This window comes from Copadichromis virginalis, linkage group LG7, assembly GCF_057382275.1.
Source record: "Copadichromis virginalis isolate Kocher_CV1m ecotype Utaka linkage group LG7, C_Virginalis_male_GT1.1, whole genome shotgun sequence".
Classification (NCBI taxonomy): domain Eukaryota; kingdom Metazoa; phylum Chordata; class Actinopteri; order Cichliformes; family Cichlidae; genus Copadichromis; species Copadichromis virginalis.
In genome coordinates this window covers 18,805,110-18,823,139 of record NC_140624.1, presented here as the reverse complement: position 1 = coordinate 18,823,139, position 18,030 = coordinate 18,805,110, and the positions used below count along the sequence as shown (strand labels likewise).

At 40.1% G+C, this 18,030-nt stretch overlaps 1 protein-coding gene across 1 annotated transcript; it reads right to left on the bottom strand.

Moving 5' to 3' along the window:
• Positions 1-16: 16 nt before the first annotated feature.
• Positions 17-17,410, bottom strand: appl2 (adaptor protein, phosphotyrosine interaction, PH domain and leucine zipper containing 2). The gene is made up of 21 exons (XM_085462342.1): positions 17,047-17,410; positions 15,458-15,556; positions 14,667-14,726; positions 13,754-13,825; positions 12,814-12,901; positions 12,643-12,684; positions 12,494-12,552; positions 12,022-12,168; positions 11,741-11,823; positions 10,982-11,134; positions 8,078-8,266; positions 7,959-8,001; positions 7,653-7,709; positions 6,353-6,447; positions 5,556-5,711; positions 5,287-5,339; positions 4,937-5,111; positions 3,894-3,930; positions 3,627-3,782; positions 3,484-3,531; positions 17-3,266 (listed from the first exon to the last, which is right to left on the bottom strand). Exons 1-21 carry the CDS (start codon positions 17,101-17,103, stop codon positions 3,135-3,137), a joined length of 2,001 nt encoding a protein of 666 aa, XP_085318468.1. The 5' UTR covers positions 17,104-17,410; the 3' UTR covers positions 17-3,134.
• Positions 17,411-18,030: the final 620 nt, after the last annotated feature.

Sequence of the window (18,030 nt, the reverse complement as noted above, 5' to 3'; positions counted from 1 at the left end):
ACAACATTTACACAAGTAAGAAAAATGACTCATGTTTATTAAAGGATGCATGTTTACACAGTTCTAGAAAATTAGGACAAATTAAGTGCAAAGCTGTACGGGTAGTGGCAACTTCAGCCTTTTACAAAAAGACAGGAAAAAGGGAGAAAATGCCATCCTTGCTATATTACAGAAATTTATTTTCTACAACTTCATAACCCACATTTTTACTGACTGTGCATTACTTACAAGAGAATATGTCAAGACTATGCAGCACAGCTGTAATGAGCGTAATGGGCTGCATCAGCCTCTATACACTAAGATTTCTTTTTGTGACTGGGTAGAAGCATTTAGAGCAAATCTCACCAATTAAGCCACTGCTCAGCAAAAGCACAGGCACCCGCTTATATGTGAATCATCAAACCCCAAACTACTCACTGTTGGCCACTGCACTAAGCACAATTTTAGTAAAGGTGTAATTAAAGTGCCTCTGCCGTCCCCTGAGAAAGGAGGATATTGGATAAACTGCTTTATCTATGCCGCATCAAACAGCCTGCCAGTTTGGAGTTTCCAATCAGGCCACAAAGTTAGTCGACGTTTAGGGAAATGTGCTTGGTTTCCTGGAACAGAGTCGGTGTTTACGTGTGTATTCTTCTGGCTACAAGCGGCACCACGAGTTCATGAGTCAACTCTGGGAACTCAGCCATTAAAAGAAAAAGGGGGAAAAAAAAAAAAAAAAAGCTATTCTGACAAATTGCCCAGATAGCAGTTGTTCCCTTGGAAGTGCGAGACTCGCTCTTCTAATGCTCTGGTGAGCTTGAATGTGCTTCTGACTACTGCACATTTCTGACAGGTGATCTGTAATCCTCATTACCAGTTTACTGCCTGAATCAATACATGCCATAAACATCCACACCAACTAATCAATTATCTCTCTCCCAGTGAATCCAAACATGCACTTCTTCATTTGGTTGGTATATTTAACCCAATTAACATTTTTGTTTGGTGCAGCCCACTTTTATTTAGATGGGTTTAAATTATGAGAGAATCTCATGATTATGAGATAGCGGGGGCGGGGTATAGATCCTGGAAGCTGGGAAGCTCTAATCTGCCTTTGGTCCTATTTACACGTTGCCTGGGTTAGTAAGTGTCATAAGCCATCTTAAACATGTACTTGATTGGACACTAGTTTGTATATAATGTTCTTAACAGACTTTTTATATCTTCCTCTTCTCGAATGTATCCATGACATAAATATTAAAATGCTGCCTGCTGTAAGAAGCTGAGTATTTACGCCTGACATCAGTGTGGAACGTCGCCAGCTCGAGTTTAAAATGTTCAATTTAGAGATTTCTGACCTGAATGAAAGGAAGCATTAGTCTGTCAATTACCATCTGCTACATGGGTGTTGATTTTTGTATACAAACAAGATCTACCTTGTCGGTTAAGTAAACCAGGATGGTCTTTTTTTAAACTTCCTCTAAGAAAACAAAAAGAAATTCTCTTTGCAAATCAAACTTGTAATTCCGATGCGTAGGGTGATGAGCAGTCGAACAATTTTTGTTAGTGCAGCTCCAAGTTCTAAATAAAATGTGTGACATGTTTCTGCTTCTGGCACGGCGATTCTGGCACAAACTGACTGCACTGGTCACCACGCTGCAACTTTCAAGTTCTACTTCCAGCCAGTTTCTTTTCACCTTTGCCTTTTCTAAACACGGTCACACACTGACACTGCATAGGCTGCCGCTGTCCATCAAGATTTGTGTCGCAGCTCAAACGGACTGAAAATGAACAAAACTGCGGCGGCATCCAGAGGGGGCGATGAATTTCACAGGTTGCGTTACCATTAGTTGTTCTGCTCTGATTAGCATTCATATGTAAAGAAGAGCAAATTGCTTTCCCCCCCCACACACAAGTGCACTGTGGACTGTGACAGTTGAGTTGATTCTCTTTTAGCGTTACGGCTCAGTGCTCATAGTATAAGCTTTAATCTTCTGCAGAGGGAACTAGATTGAATGCCATTATTTAATCATGCACTGCAATAGATCCTAGCATATTGACTCTGGTTAAACATACATAGACAGATCATATTTACACGGGCTTTTGGGGAAACGAGCGTGAAGTCGTTTCTGGGCCGTTTCCCGCTGACATACAAATCATCTTAGAACTTGTTTACATAGGTAGCCGAGGAAAATGTCGAGCATAAAAGTAATTCAGTTTAGTGGGAAGGCTTAAGATAGCCAGGGTGCCAAGTCTAACTTCACAGTGGCAAGAGAGCCGAGAAGAAAATGTTTTGCCAAGTGTGTACCCTGCTTTGAGACACACATTACGAGGCTAAAAGGATAAAAATATTAAACTAGGCAAGAGTGGCTGTTCTAAGGATAAAAGGAGCTGATGTCATTTCAACTATCCTACACTATCATAAAAGTCTCCAATCCTATCAATTATTACATTCTGTGGTAATTTGATGGTGTTACACAAACACAAACCTCAAAGTGCAGTAACGTTTTCTTTCATAAATAATCAAGGAATGAATGCCAAAGTATTTGCGTAAGAGCCTCACATACGTGTTAACAAGCAAAGTAAGGTAAAGGGATTAAATTCTCCAAACACAAAAAACCACTTCAAACTATGTAAACCTAAAAATAAATGTAAACCTAAACTGAAAGAAAATGAGTCACCACTCTGTTAAATGGCTCGGGATTTTAGGAGACGATGAAAACGCATCCAGTATCTATGTGGTGTCCCTTTTGATGTGCGCACCACCTACAGTGGTGCAAAGACAAACTCCACATGCAAAGACTCATGTTGCAGTCTGAGCACGGGCGAAAATAAGTTCTTTTTTCAATTTTTCTTTTTAATGTGTGTGTGTGTGTGTGTGTGTGTGTGTGTGTGTGTGTGTGTGTGTGTGTGTGTGTGTGTGTGGTCAAACCCATGTCAACATCTTAAGATTTTAGCACAGCAAAAGAGAGAGAGAGAGAGATGTAGTTACTGAGGGTTGGTGGATGTGGCCTATCTAATATTGATGTCACAGTACCAGAGTTAGGGCTGGGCATCAGAATGAAACCTCTGGGGCAAAAGCAGAACTGTGGCCCTGGTTTTGACTGGCTCATCTTTTTTGGGGGTGGTTAGGTGGGAGAATAATCTAACCGGAACTAGGCTTCAGACTCCAGATCTTCTTGTCCTGCTCCTTCGGTCGTGTCACCCGTCTCAGGCTCAAGCAGCAGGAACTTGCCATCATTAGTTAGAGGCATGTTCTTCATTAGCTGGGCCAGAGCTTCCGGGTCCTTAAAAATGTTAAACAGATTTGCTGAGGAACAATATCCTTAATTTATTTTATACCATTTTTTCCCCAACTTTCATCAGCTTTGTTGGCTACAGTTACTCAGGATCATGGTTTGATGTTTGATAGCAAGAAAAAATAATCTTAATCAAAACATATATTGGTTGTTTTTAAAGCTCAAAGCAAAAAGATCTAAAGTTTTACATTTTTTAAGACGTTACCTTCTTAGCTTCTGTAATCTCCTTTGCCAGGTTTATGGTGTAACATATCTGTGAATAGACAATCACATATAGTGTGTTGATATTATATTACATTTAACATGTTCTTCTACTTGAAACCGAGTTGTTGGTTCTGGGTTGTGAACCTTTTCGCCCTCCGTGTTGCTCTCAAAGACGAAGGCGCTAAACGATGGTTCTCCCTCCTCGTCTCCATCGCTCCAGTCTCTGCTTTCAACCACAAATCCCATCAGCCTCCCATTCTCCTGGTGGGCTGCGAATTGACACACTTCTCCAAGCTGGAACTGAGAATAAATAAAATAAAAACTGAGAAGTGTCTTTTAAAGAAGTTCAAATACAGAAAACCTGACAGAGCTCAATAAAAGAGCAGCTGTGATACCTGTTGTGATACTTACACTTAGTCTTGTAACTTGAGTCTGTGGGTCTATCAACCTGTTCAGGAAAACAAAACAAACCACAAAAACACTGAAGTCATACTCAGGATTTCTATTCTGAGAGTGTTAAAAAAAGAAACCGTGGGTTACGTAGCAATTCAACATCACAAAGTTTGTTCTATGCTGCCAATATTCATGCTTCACAGGGTTCCTGCTTCAAGCTTCTTTTTGTCGTTTACCTCAGGCAATGACCTACGGCAACTTGCCAACTTTAAGATTGTGTTCCTGTGGCATCTTGACATTCTTTTGTTTGTTTGTTATTTTTTCAATGGCTCTCACTTAACTTCAATACATTTAAAGTTATGTAAATGACTTGTGCTGCCTTGGTGCTACAGACAACTTGGATTTGCGTACACAAGATGAACGAACTTCAAGTTCTCCATAAGTGCTTTGCATGGCGTGCTTGGCTACAGGAAACAGACGTAGCTGTGATCAAGGTCCAAACCAGACTATGTCACTCAGGCTTTAATGCAGTAAATGTAAATATAAAAAACACTCAGCTTAGCCTCAGCCTCCCAGTAGATGCACAGACCTAGGTCGCATCTTTCTGTTTTATGTGTTTACAAGATTTTCAGAAAACCTGACCTGCGATTTGAAATGGATTTTTACTATCAACTTGACAATCCTACATCGTTGCGCTCTTGACTTTTCGTGTTCACAAAATTGGGTGTCCACACTGCCCGTCTGGCTGCCCACACAGCAGATTAACAACAATACATTGTCAACCTTTTGCAGCTGAGGTGTAATAAAAACTAAAATTAAAGTATTATTTTATTTTATAAAATAAAAATGAAACTATTGGAAGAATCAAGGTAACCATGAGTTGAAAGAAAAACACTATGAATATTTTTTTTGACCTTTTTGCACATGTACCTGCACCACTGAAAAGAACTTTGTTTCTATATCAACGAGATATTTCCAAGTGCCTCAAAACAAGTCCCCATATCTGTCTCCAGCAGGTTCATATTGATGTAAAACTTATTAAAATTGTGCTGAAAGTCTACCTGAGGCTACTGCTGGTGACCATGAGGTGGGCCTCTGTGGTCCTGAAGATGTTGTGAATGGCTCGGGCAGCCAGCACCTGCCTCATGGCCTCGTAGATCACTTCCTGATTGTCGCCGCAGCGAACCGCCATGGAGCCCAGGAAGCGCACAGCGAATACCTGCTGAAGCAGGGAGTCTGCAGAGACAGACAAACATCATGCGCAAGCTAAATATGTCAGCAGAAAAAAAGCACAAGGACAGTGAACAAAGAAGTTGACCGATGACAACCACACACTGAGGTTAAGGTGAACTTAAAAAGTACTTAAAAGAGAGTGGACTATTAAAGTGCACTTAGAACAGGAAATTGTTACCATCAGTATCTGTCGAACAGTCGTCTTCTGTTTCTCCAAATGGGTTTGTGCGTCTGTCGGGATGGGAGCAAACACCAGCAAGAAAAAAACAATTAAAGCACTGCGCTACACAATTACGAAGCTATTTGCTTCCTGGAAATGACGTGAGAACCACAATGAGACCAACATTTAGGAAATTAGTGTCATCGCCCACCAGTAACTCGCCCCTGTCTTTTGCAAAAACACAAACAAGCACCCACACAAACTTCCTGTCTCAGCTGGGCTCTCACCTCCCCCCAGTTCTGTTCTGGTCCTGAAATTCGGACGCAGGCAGCATGATGTCAAACTGAATGGGTGTCCCTGGGGCTATTAGGTCCTCTGGTTCTGGGGCAACTCCTGTTTTCTGAGAACCACTGCTGGTAGTATGAACACCTCCTGGCTTAGCTCTGCAGAAATTAGACAAAATAAAGATGAGTTCTAATGAATAAACCAAGAACACACCCACCCACCCCCACCAATAAAGGATAAGACAGATTGGAAAAATGTGAACCTAATACTTCAGTCAGCAGCAGCCGTGAAATGATTCATGGAGTGTCAGTGAGGGGGCAAAAATCTACAATCCTCAAGAGAGGATTTCACACTGAAAATCCTAACAATGAAAGATAACTACTTAAGGCAGACTTCAAAGTGTATTTCTGGTCTTCCACCAATTCTTAAACTTGCTTTAAAAACATGAACAGAAGGAAAGATTACAGCAAACAAAACCCACCCTCCTCCGTTTAAAAGAAAACACAAAGCTTAATCTGAGGGAAAGAACCCTGTTCAACAAAGGGTATTTACAGGGATGCATAAGATGTTTGGCTTTGGCCACATTTCCAAAGCTCAGTGGCACTTTTTTATTTTTTAACGTTACCCGACTTCATTTGCAGGAGCTTTTGTAGCACAGAACTAAGAAAATTGCATGTTTGTTTGTTTGTTTGTTTGCCCTTTCACCATGACACGAAACATTACATTACAAGCTTTGGATTGTTATGCAGTACTGAATGTAGGATTCTGAACACACTCTCACATAAGCTACATGCCTGACCTGTCGGGGTTGGGTGAGCCGTCTTGTCTCTTCTCAAAGCTGGTGATGGGAGTCACTGCCTGGATGGCGGTTTGGTTCAGTCGGATAGCCACAGCCTAATATCAAAGAAATCAGGGACTTTTCAGTATCTCACATACTCGTAGTTTGAGTCATTTAGGGAATATAAATGATCCTAAAAACAAGTACTTTCCAAGTACTTGTTTCATTGTCTTCAGTGTATTTTCTCAACCTCATGTTTGCTCTGTGTACCATAAGCAGTTTATTTAGTGGCATCCCTAAAAAACAGCAGATGGTTTCCTGGTTTCTATTTGTTGTTTAGTTCATATATAATTACGTCTAGGATTTGAGGGATGTAATTATTTACAGTAATGTGGAATGCTAACTGGAAAAAGAAACCAATCACAGAATAATAATTAGAAATCCTGCTTTAGTAAATCTGAAAAGAAAACCTGACCAAATTCTGTCGAGAATGTTTTACGTAAATGATATACTGGAGAGCAGGTTTATTCACTGTACTAAGAGGTTTCACTCTAATTAAGAAAAATCCACCAAACAATTAACAAAAGTCACATCACTGACGAGACAAATGAGGGTGAGGTCACGCAGCTCTCCACGAACACTTGAGTTGGGAGAGAGAACGGAGGCAAATTGCACAACTTTAACAATTAGATAAACAAGAGAAGCTGCGTCGAAAATCATTCTCCATCTGCTGCCTGGCGCGCTAAACTTCATTACCAGCTCTTCTGGTAATTCTATCCAGCCCACTCAAAAATTCTCAAACTCGGAAAAAACAAACAAACAAAAAACCTCACTCAGTCCAACAGCTATTCACTAGAAATCCTGAAATCTTGCTCTTGAGGTGATAAAACCATAATTTCCAGGTCTATAACAGCGCACCTGTTAACGGTGTCTGAAATCTATGTGAAACCCCCCAAACGATTACCACGGATGAAAAGTAAGCGCATAAGAGTGAGGGCAGTTTTGGATGCAGTTATTTCATTATTAGAGAATGTGAAGAATAAACATTTGCAAAGCAAATATACAAGATTCTGGGACTGAATACCTCTCAAGGCAAAGACAACTGAGATACTGTGAGGGCGTGACAGAGTAAAGGTTTGTTAATCTTTACTTGTTATGTTACTTAAATAGATTAAACATTCGCCAGTTAATGTGTTAACTGGATGTGTGTTAATGTCTTAAAATGTTATCCTTAAATGACTGGTTAATCGTCTTTTATCTTATTTTTATTTTTTTAAATTTAAACAGTGTGTATCTGTGCTGGTTAGTATGAAATTTTTACCTCTGGGTTGTCAGTCAGGTAGATCTGTCTGGAGATGTTGTTCACAGTGCAAATCCACTGAGAAAGAAACAGAAATTACTACATTAAGGCTTCATCTAGCTCAGGCACAGCGTGAAATCCCTTGACTGATACCAGCTGTGACAGGCCAGTCACAGCACAAAACTTAATACGAAAACACACAAATGAGTCTTGACAGTCTCTCCATTGTTCTATGACAGATACTCGTAGCAGCGGATAGCTTCGTGAAGTGGATGTAAAACAAAAACGAAGGTCAAATGGAGCTGTTTGAGCTGCCCCTTCACTCACTTCTTCATACTCTTTTTTGCTCTCGGCTTGTAGAATCATTGACCTGCAGAGACACAATGTTTATGTATTATTCTCACTGCTGAGCATGGAGAAACTAAAAAAAAAAAAAAAGTACATACGTTTTTCCTGAAGGGGAAGTTATCTGAAAACAGTAACGTCTGTCCTCACAATCCACCGCCATGACAGAGCTGTTATCCAGGTCCAGCACCATGCCTCCTGCTACAGCCCCCCGCGGCTGGCACATGAGATTCCCTCCCTGGGTGAAGAAATACAGACGATCCCAGGCTGTGGTCACTAGGCCTGTTTTACTGGGGAAGAAAAAGAAGAAACAGAAGAAACAGCGTTTGAATCAAAGCCATAAATGTAGATCCAGATCGTAAGTGTAAAGTAAGATAATGGATACTATTTGTATGCATGTATGCAATTAGCTTCGAGGTGATTTGAACAACAAAGTGGACGATTTTTATTTTTTCTTTACAGCAGGTCTCTCCATCTGGTAATTTCTCAAAGGTCATAATGACCCAGTGACCTCTGAGATTAGTCTCTTAATCTGCGCCTCAGAGGGATCTCCTAGTCTTTTTAGTGACCTTACATTCTAGAAGTAAAATTAGTGTGTCAGACTTATCTGTATGAAAGAGCAAACACAGCTCGTTATTAAACAGCCTTCACAAATCAATGATATATGTCAACATATAGGCCCCAGAGGACCTCTATCCCATCTGTACAAAGACAAAGGCAAGACATGATTCAGTGCAACAACTCCCAGTGGTTGTATGGCTACAGTAATATTTGCCACAGGACAAATTTATATGAGCCGCTTTAAAAACACATATAGATGAACTAGTCCTGTAAAAACGTCTCCTGGAAAATATATTGAACACTGAAACTAGTCTGCAATTCATAATGTTATTATAACTGAGATGCACGTGCAGCGGTAGGTTAACTTTATCCATTCATCCCCTATTTATTCCATATTTTATTCCAACATCTTGCACCACCGCATATATAAATATAAATATGCTATACGTGTAGTTGTTGTCTGTATCGCCTGTTGTCTACTCTGAAAGAAATAAACAGATGTTATGCTTGTAGCAGCAGATCTATAGATGTTTACAGACAAGTTTCCCACTTACAAACAATGGAGGATGTGTATTCAGCAGCCAGACAGAAGCCTTGCACGAGCTCATATTATACAGCACAAACAGTGGGCCCTCAAAACACACCCGATGATTAGAATCACTGCTCAAAAGCCATCATGATGGATAGTGATTTTGCATACCTTTGGAAAACTAGAAAACATGACAGATTTCTGATTTAAAAAAAGACACTGTGTGCTCATCTATTAGCTGGTGCTATTTCCTGCATTGAAACATTAGTAATATTTAATAACCAGATATATGAGCACACAAACAGGGCACCTACTACTTAATTCCTGGCATTACTTGAGCTAAGATCTGACAGGCGGGTAACCTTCTCTGAATAATAAAGATTCACCTTGTTTTAATTTTTAATCCATGCAGCTTAAAGCTGTTGATAAAGCTTTAATTATGAGTCGCTTACAGCCCACCTGAGCTCACATTTTAATAATGACTCGTAAAACACATTTATGCAAAGCTCACAGAAAGATAACATCTCCTACATGATAGACACTTAAATACTTCATCCATTCATTTTATGGAATATTGCTGTGGTAATACAAACAGGATAATGTTCATTACTGATTATTATTATATATTCATGAATGCTGTTACCTGAAAGTTTCACAGAACTCAATTTTCCTGTCATTTTGGTATTTTTTTCTTTTTACTGTTTACATTTTTTGTTTTTAATAGGCAGAAATCTTCTTATCCATCTCCAAAAAAAGCACTTAAAAGCAATAACTGATTAGAACAAAACTGCACGTATCTGCTGTGGTCTGCTATATTCCTTAGAGTTCGGGTAATTGTACAGAGGTCATCTTTTTAGCTTGCACTTAATGTCTCGTCTTCGGTAATGTGAAGAATTTTTATTGAGAATCTAAAACACGAACTGCACATCCATTGTTGAAACCATGATTAACTATTTTAATAACATTTTCACACCAACAATTTTCCCCCGCTCATCATTTGATTCCACAAGTAGATCCTGAGTTGTCTTCTTTTTTTTATTTTTGGGTTGTTTTATTTTGGCTCTAAATTTGTTTTGGCTATTAATGTTGTATATGCAATTATAACGAAGCTAGGATGTAACTCAACTCTGAGTCACCCCATTTCTGATCTATACATGCGTGACTCATTTCAACTGCGCATCTGTAAACCTTCAATTTTGTACGCTCTGTTCAACAAATATTCCCAAATAAATGTCCTTTGATAAATACTTAAGTGTATGGCTCGTTTTGCCCTGGGTGACTCAGACCCTTAATACTGAGAAACCATTTGAAACAGAAAATGTTTTCTGGCCTCAGCTCTATTTGACAAGTGTTTGAGGCTGTTGGCAGTGTGTGTCATTAAACAGAATGGCATTCTGTGGAAACCTTTTCTCCGGTGTCACAGACATTTGTCAGACTTTGGATGTATATGAGGGAGAGACAGAGTTTGACAGCTTTGACATTTCACTAAATCACAATGCGAGCTACGCAGCAGTTTTATCCCTTGAAGCCATTAAGGAAGTTTCCTTTGCCATACATCTAGTCTAGTATAAGCTGACAACGCACACTGTCAACATGTTACCGGACATACCTTGTCTGCTGTGACAGACTTACTGTTTACTGTGTTTGGCTTATTTTTAAATGTATTTGCTGAGAGAGAGAGAAGCAAAAAAATCATTTCCTGGTTGTGTTTGGTAATTTAGGCATTCGAAATCTCCCGGAGCCACTGTGGATCAATGGCACCATCTACTGAACTGCATTTAATTTCCTGACAAAATTGGAAATGCCACTTCAGTTTGTTTCCTTTCATGGCATCCTTTAACATATTGACTTGGTAGTAAGTAGGAAGTGTCCTTAGATTTTCAGATAGGGCCATAATGAGTGTAATTAATCTTACTTCCGAATGTTGAGGTAGCCAGCCTTCTGGATAAGCGTGCGATTGACAGGCTCTGTGTCCTTATCTGGCATGTAGACAGTGTCTTCCACAGACAGAAGCTCCCTGTGGGACACTCGCATGGCCTCCGCCTCTGAGTCCAGCTGGGCCTGGATGCTGAGATGGAAAACCGAAATCAATCTAAACTCGCTCCAGAATTTTTTTTTCTCCCCCCCCCTACAGAGCATTTAAATACAAAGACATTAAAAAAAAATCATTCAATACTATTATGTAGAGCAGCGGTCCCCAACCTTTTTTGCGCCACAGACCGGTTTGTGGCCGACAATATTTTCACGGACCGACCTTTAAGGTGTCGCGGATAAATACAACAAAATAAAACCAATACCGGTACCGAAAAAAAGAAGATTTATTCATAACACACGTGAAAAGACCCAGGAAAACCGAATTAATGAAAAAAAAACGATAACAAAATAACACTAAAAGCCGATAAAAACCCTGAAAACCATACACTTCACACCCGAGTCTCACTCTCGCGGCCCGGTACCAAATGACTCACGGACAGGCCCGGGGGTTGGGGACCGCTGATGTAGAGCACACACACACACACACACACAAAAAAAAAAAAAAAAAAAAAATCATAGTAACATTATGTCTTTTTCCAGTCACACACAAGCATCAATACCCCATAATACTTGCTCCAAAGCCATATTTCATCACCTCACCACCCAAAACCAAAACAGTTGTGAATGGGATTGGACTTACCTTTGTGTCATGTTGGAAACAGAAGCGAGAAAACAGTCCATCTTCTTTGACACCAGCTCAAAGCCTTTCTTAAAGAAGCTGATCTGCAAAATCAAAGATAACACTGAGCCACTTTGTACCATACTGCACATGCATGTTGCAGCTCACATGCCCATAGATTGGGCATTTATTTAAAAGGATGAAATTGTACATCTCTTTAAAGCTAAATCTGGTCTAATGAGGAATCATTTCCCTCTTTTTTAAGCACTTAATTTGAATGCTGATATGATGACAGTGAGTACCTGTGCCTGAGTGTAGCCTAGCATTGGTTCAAGCATAGCTACTCTCTTGCGATACTGCAGGGCATTGAGGGCACAATAATACTGCAGTGAGGCCTGGTGCTGCTTTCTTCTGGTGTAAGCCACCTCCTTCACCAAGTCCGCCTTCAACTATTCAGACAGGAGAGGGACATGCAAATAAGCAGCACAGCAGCACAATCTTGTACATCCAAGAAAACACGTTGATATGTTCAGCATAGCAAAAAGAGTCTCATCTTTGCACCCATTATAATGCATACACTGTATTGTGGTTACAGTCATACTCCCACGAGGAGGCACGGCAGCAGAGGATTATTTAGTTTAATCCATTTGTACTTCAAATGCTTTTAAAAGACTCCCACTGCATTAATGAGAGCATTACAGTGTTGCGTGCTCGTTTTACAGCTTGTGATCAATGAGAAAGAGAAGCTAAGAAAGCACTTGGCAGTTACTCTACCTTCTCATTTTCCTTCTTCTTGGGCAATCGACTGTACTTGACCATAGCCGCCTCATGCTCTGCACAGAACAGAGGAAAGACCGTGAGCATCAGATAGTAACTATTTCCTGTCATTTTCTTTTCTCAGACTGGCAAAAGAATGTGCTTACCATCAGTTCCAATGGCAAATATTTCCTTCAGTGTGCTTATCTCTGCAAAATTGACAAATATTATTAGAGCTACATCTACAACAGGTATTTAAAAATGCATTATCACCTAGGTTTTGCTTATGTTTTTATGAGGAGGGCTTTTTAAAAAAATCCAAGTCTGTCAGAAGCTACCTGTGAGGTCTTTCTCTCGGAACTGGATCAAGGGGAAGACCATGCTGTCAGCCATCTGGTTAGCTAGCTCGGAGTGGAGTGCATTCAGCTGGACGATACAAAACAGATTACACATATGAGGCGCCGTGCAAGGACACAAACAGAAGATGAGCCTCCCCCAAACATCTTGAGGGATTTCGGTTTAATATTTACAGTAAAATTTCTTGCCAGCAAGCTGGAAAATTGCATTTTCAGTGAAATAGGGGCATTGTGGCAGACAATGCCTCCCCCTACATCATAATAAAGCCATACTGTGGAAGAGTACATTTCATAAAGAGAATAATAAAGCTTAGTGTTTACTCTGATACTGGAAACAGGGCTGCATATCAGACAAATTCAGCTATTATTCCCTGTGGTTATCAACAAGCCACATGACGATTTAGCAAGTTCTAAAGTTCACAAGATTAGGTGCAGTTTAAGCCTAATCTCAGTGTGAAATTTGTTTCCTGTGCATGACAAGGTAAAAGGTCAAGCAAACAATCAACGTGTGTCCTCTGAGCATATGGGTGTGTGTCATGAGTGCTGACTGGGCAAGGCTTGTGGACCCCCATGGCTGACAGTGACAGGCCCATCTGTTTTGTCTATATACGTGAGCCGGCACACCACTCCATCATCTACTCATCCATCCACCCGCCCACTGCTGTTTCCCTGTATTCCTCCATCCAGTGAGATACACTGATCAATCAGTTCCGGTCGCACAGTCTTAAAAGTCCTCTGCCCTTTTCATTGAGCTCATTTTCTCTGCCATGCTAGGGGAACGCAGGTGCAATACCCTTTGTAACATGATAAAAAAGCAACTACAGACTCCGGGATAGTTCATCATCTCACTCTTTTGCTGTGCACGCACACACCCCGCGTAAAAATACTCATAGAGCAAGAAAACTGCAAGCACGGGCCTTACCTCCCCTACAGTTTTGGCGAAGTTTTGCAGCGTGGTGATTACCTCCTCATCACCTCTTCCAAGGGCAAAATTCTAGACAGAAAAAAAAGAAAGAGCAGTGAGTTTAGACCATGAAACTGTGAAATTTGCCATAGATTTATTTAATGTGTAGGAAATGGAATGGGCTGGCATTTATATTGCACTTTTCTGCTCCTATAGAGCACTCAAAGTGCTTTAGACCACAAGCCACATTTAACCAAACATTAAAACACTCTAAGCACTTTAGCTACCTTACATCGAATCGCCAATTCACCTAACACATATGTCTTTTGATTTTGAGAGAAAGCCTTAGCCTTGAAGACACAAGGAGAACATGCAGACTGCGCTTAGAAAGACCCCAGCTGGGGTTCAAACCCAGAATCTTCTCGCTGTGAGACACATTTTAAATAACCGCCCTGTTCTGCCAGGATTTCTGGCACATCCCTTTCATTAAACAAGGCCAAAGATATCTGTGTAGGTTCTCGGTCATCAGGGTCATGGTAGAAAACACAGACAAGGTCAAAGATGGTAATAAAGCCAGTAGTTAATGTCAAGATGCTGAGTTTTAATCATAAGAGTGCTAAGAAAGTTCTGCAGTTACAGATCACTGCTGTTTTTGTTTTTTTAAAGTGTTCACATTCACCCTGCAATCCAGAACAAAGTCTACCAACAAAGGTCAACTATCCACATATGTTTCTCTAAATGAATTAACAGATTTGTGGGGTTTTTTTGCTGCACACAGGAGGAAGGACACATGCAAACTCACACACAGACAGAAAGTTCATTTCAAAATGATAAAAAAGTCTCTATAGCCCACATAGATACTACTCATAACACAGACTGCTGTCTTTTTTGTGGAATCACACGATTAAGTAAGCATATGAACCCTACTTACTTTCTTTTCGTATTCCAAAAGTTGCTTTGAGAGCTGCTCTGTGGCCAGTCCCATCTCACTCTGTGGTGGAACGAAAGAAGGAAAATAAATACATGTTAAAAAGGACTGATTACTCCTTCAAGCTCAAACATCATGCATTTTTTTTCACCTACTGAGAACATTTAAAAAAAAAACAAAAAACAAAAACGTTTTTTGGGTGCAATGTGATTCAATATCTGTTGAAAAGCTGGCAAAAACACCAGAGGGCACCTTCAATAATGAGATACCTCAGAGAACCAGGGTTACATTAATAACACAGCGTTTAAACCACAATGTAAATATAGGTCAAAAACAAACTTGTACATCAAATGTTTTCTCCTCCATTTCTACAGGAGACAAATTTTCTGTGTGGGGCTGAGAGTATGGTGTTGCAGTTTGGTACGTTTCTCATCAAAAACAGCTCAAATGGCATCCTAAATCAAATCAAACACAACACTCTGCTGCTGTTCAGTGATGCAAAACCCCAGAATCAGCAAGTTAAATTAGAACTCATGTTCATCTACAAACATAAGGGGGGGGGAAATTTTGCTCGTTTGTGTTGTTGTGTTTGCACATCTCTGTTGCTTGTGGGGCTCGCACACAAGAATTTCACTCGCATGTGCTGTGCCAGTGTGCCTGCACATGTGATGTGACAATAAAAAGTGATTTGATTTGATTTGATCTCCTATTATGTGTTTGAACATGTGGCTCTGTTCCAAACAGCAAATGGAAAGGAGTGCAAGCATGCGCCTGACAGTAATTTGTTTTGGTACCTGTGCTCCGAACACCCGCTGCATTGATTGTAGCAGCTGGTTGGTGTAGTCTGTAAGCATTCCCACATCTTCCTCAAACACACTGAGCAAAGAGCGAGTCTGTGGGTACGGGGAAAAAACAAAAACATTACAGACTCTTCTGATGACTATAATGGCATGAATAGCTGAACACGAAGTGAAAAACCTTATCCAACAATTATCCCACTAACTTACAGAACTTAAATATTCTGATAACTGATCTCAGTTACTTCACAAGGTGAAAAATATCACTGTGGCTTTTTTGTTGTGGTGGATTTGCATGAAACCCCATATGAAAGCCCAGCATCCTGGAATATTGTAATGGAAACTTTTAAAACTGTTTTCTGACCAATGAGAAAAAAAAAAGAAGAAAAATAAACTTTGAAGAACAGATATACTGTAAATAAACAAGTACTTCCGATGATAAATACTGGTCTTAACCTTAAGTCAGATAAAAATCTACACAAGTCACTGAGCTCAAGAAATGTGGGTAGCCGGATTATACTCAAGCAAAACTTAACTTAAAAACTTAAAACTAGTTAAACTAAAAGGCATACGTGTTTTACTGCAGGGTGGATATGCAAACAGACAAAATCCTGTCTGGTGAAGTGTTTTCCATAAACAGGTGCAGCAAGGTAGGGCAGTTCAAGCAGAACGGAACACACCCAGAGAGTGAAGTCTGTTTATAGTTCACTCAAACCGACTTATCCAATAAAAGGACCATGATTCATTTCACACCAACAAGACATCATGACGTTTGGCTGTATGTGTGTTACTGTACAAAGATGCCAGGTCCATTTCTTGTTTTGAGGAAGCAAACCACTAAGCAGACGGTGACCCTCCAGCGTGGGCTACACTTAAGCAGAACCTCCGAAGAGGTCAGCCCTCTTTAGGAGAGAGTGATGCAACAGACTACAGAAAACAGGATGCATTAGCTGTAGCAAGGACGGAATTCATCACCCACGGTCATGCATGAAAATGAATGCCGAACTTGGTGAATAACTTGTACACAGTGTAAGCGTTTTGTACCCTGTAAAAATTTGGCATCTTATTTTTGCAGTAACACTGCCCTGTTTGCAGACTGTTGACTGATTCCAGGGGAGTCCGATAATGGAAACCCCTCCCACATCCTGGGAATCAGGCCCAGAAGGGCTACAGAACAGAATTTAGATCAAAATAACTTGACGGCATTAGAAAATAAAACGATTGCAGGACACCGAGTCTGGTGGACCTTTATGGCTGTGACTGACACAGGTCTAGATGTACAGCAGATAAATCATCTCTGGCAGAGAGATGGAATCCCTAAGAAGGGCGGTAGCTTTGTAAATACAACAGAGACACAAAAAACAGATAACCGTGACATGCTGTAGTAATGACTGGAAAGTGCAGCTACTGCTCACAGGGGGATTACAATTCTTGTAACAATGTGTCAATTGAGAACTGTCATCGACCAGTGGAAACAGACTACAACGGGTACTGGATACTGTCTGGGCTAAGCTAACTTCGGCGCTCGTAACGCCTTTAATGAGACAGCTGGGTACGCAAACATGAGAAAAGAGACGCAGGCCTACCTGAGGACTGTCCTGTAAAGCGTCCTCCAGGAGCAGTTTGTGATGTACGGCCGGCATCTTGTTAGCTGTGCAGGAGAAGGGAACGAGGGCTTGAATTATTTAGAGTACGGACTCAATTTCCCAGAAACTACTGCGCGAAAGAGAAGCCGTATGCAATTGGTAGCAGGCCCAGTCATGATGTCATCTAACAGCCGGTGACCAGTAAGAGTAAACATTCTCAAACTCTGAAGTTGTTTAAAGACATATAGAGATATATATATGTATATCTATATATATCTATATATATAGTTCAGTGTTTAAGTTGATTTTGTCCTCTGAATTATTTACGGCAAAGAGTCGGCAATAATGGCCATGTATCCTAGGAGATTTTAATGTCAACAGTGACCCCGTGTGGTCACATAAAGAATTGCAGCATTGATTTTTCAAATTTTTCAAATTTAATTAAAGGAAAAACACAAAGTTTCTTCGTGAGGTGACGGAATGTAGTGCTGTGGAGTACTACACTTTTTAGATGCAATATCAAGTAAATAAAGGGCCACTACTGCCGATACCAATATTGACAGCCACGATTTAAAGCTATAAAGCTTACGGAGTGGAGAACAGTGTCATGTTGTATGAGATAAAGCCTCCTTAATTGACAAATTCTGAACACATTTTAATGAGTTTAATAAAACAAACACACATTTCAGTTTTTCATGTATTTTGAAATTTGGTTTTTCAGAATTCTAAATGTTCCTCTCTATTTACTGTTGTTTAAATGTGCTATAGGCTATAAAAATTGATTTGACAGTCAACACAAAAGGGTTCAGACATTTTTCATAGTGGATATTTTTTTCATTTCCAAAAAAGAAAAAAAAAAACCCCAAAGAAAAAACAAAACAAAACATAAATAATGTATCCCAATTCATTATGCTCGAACTTAGAGGATAGGAACAAAGTACTAATCTGATACCTATCCCATCCACCAACCTCTGGATGGATCAT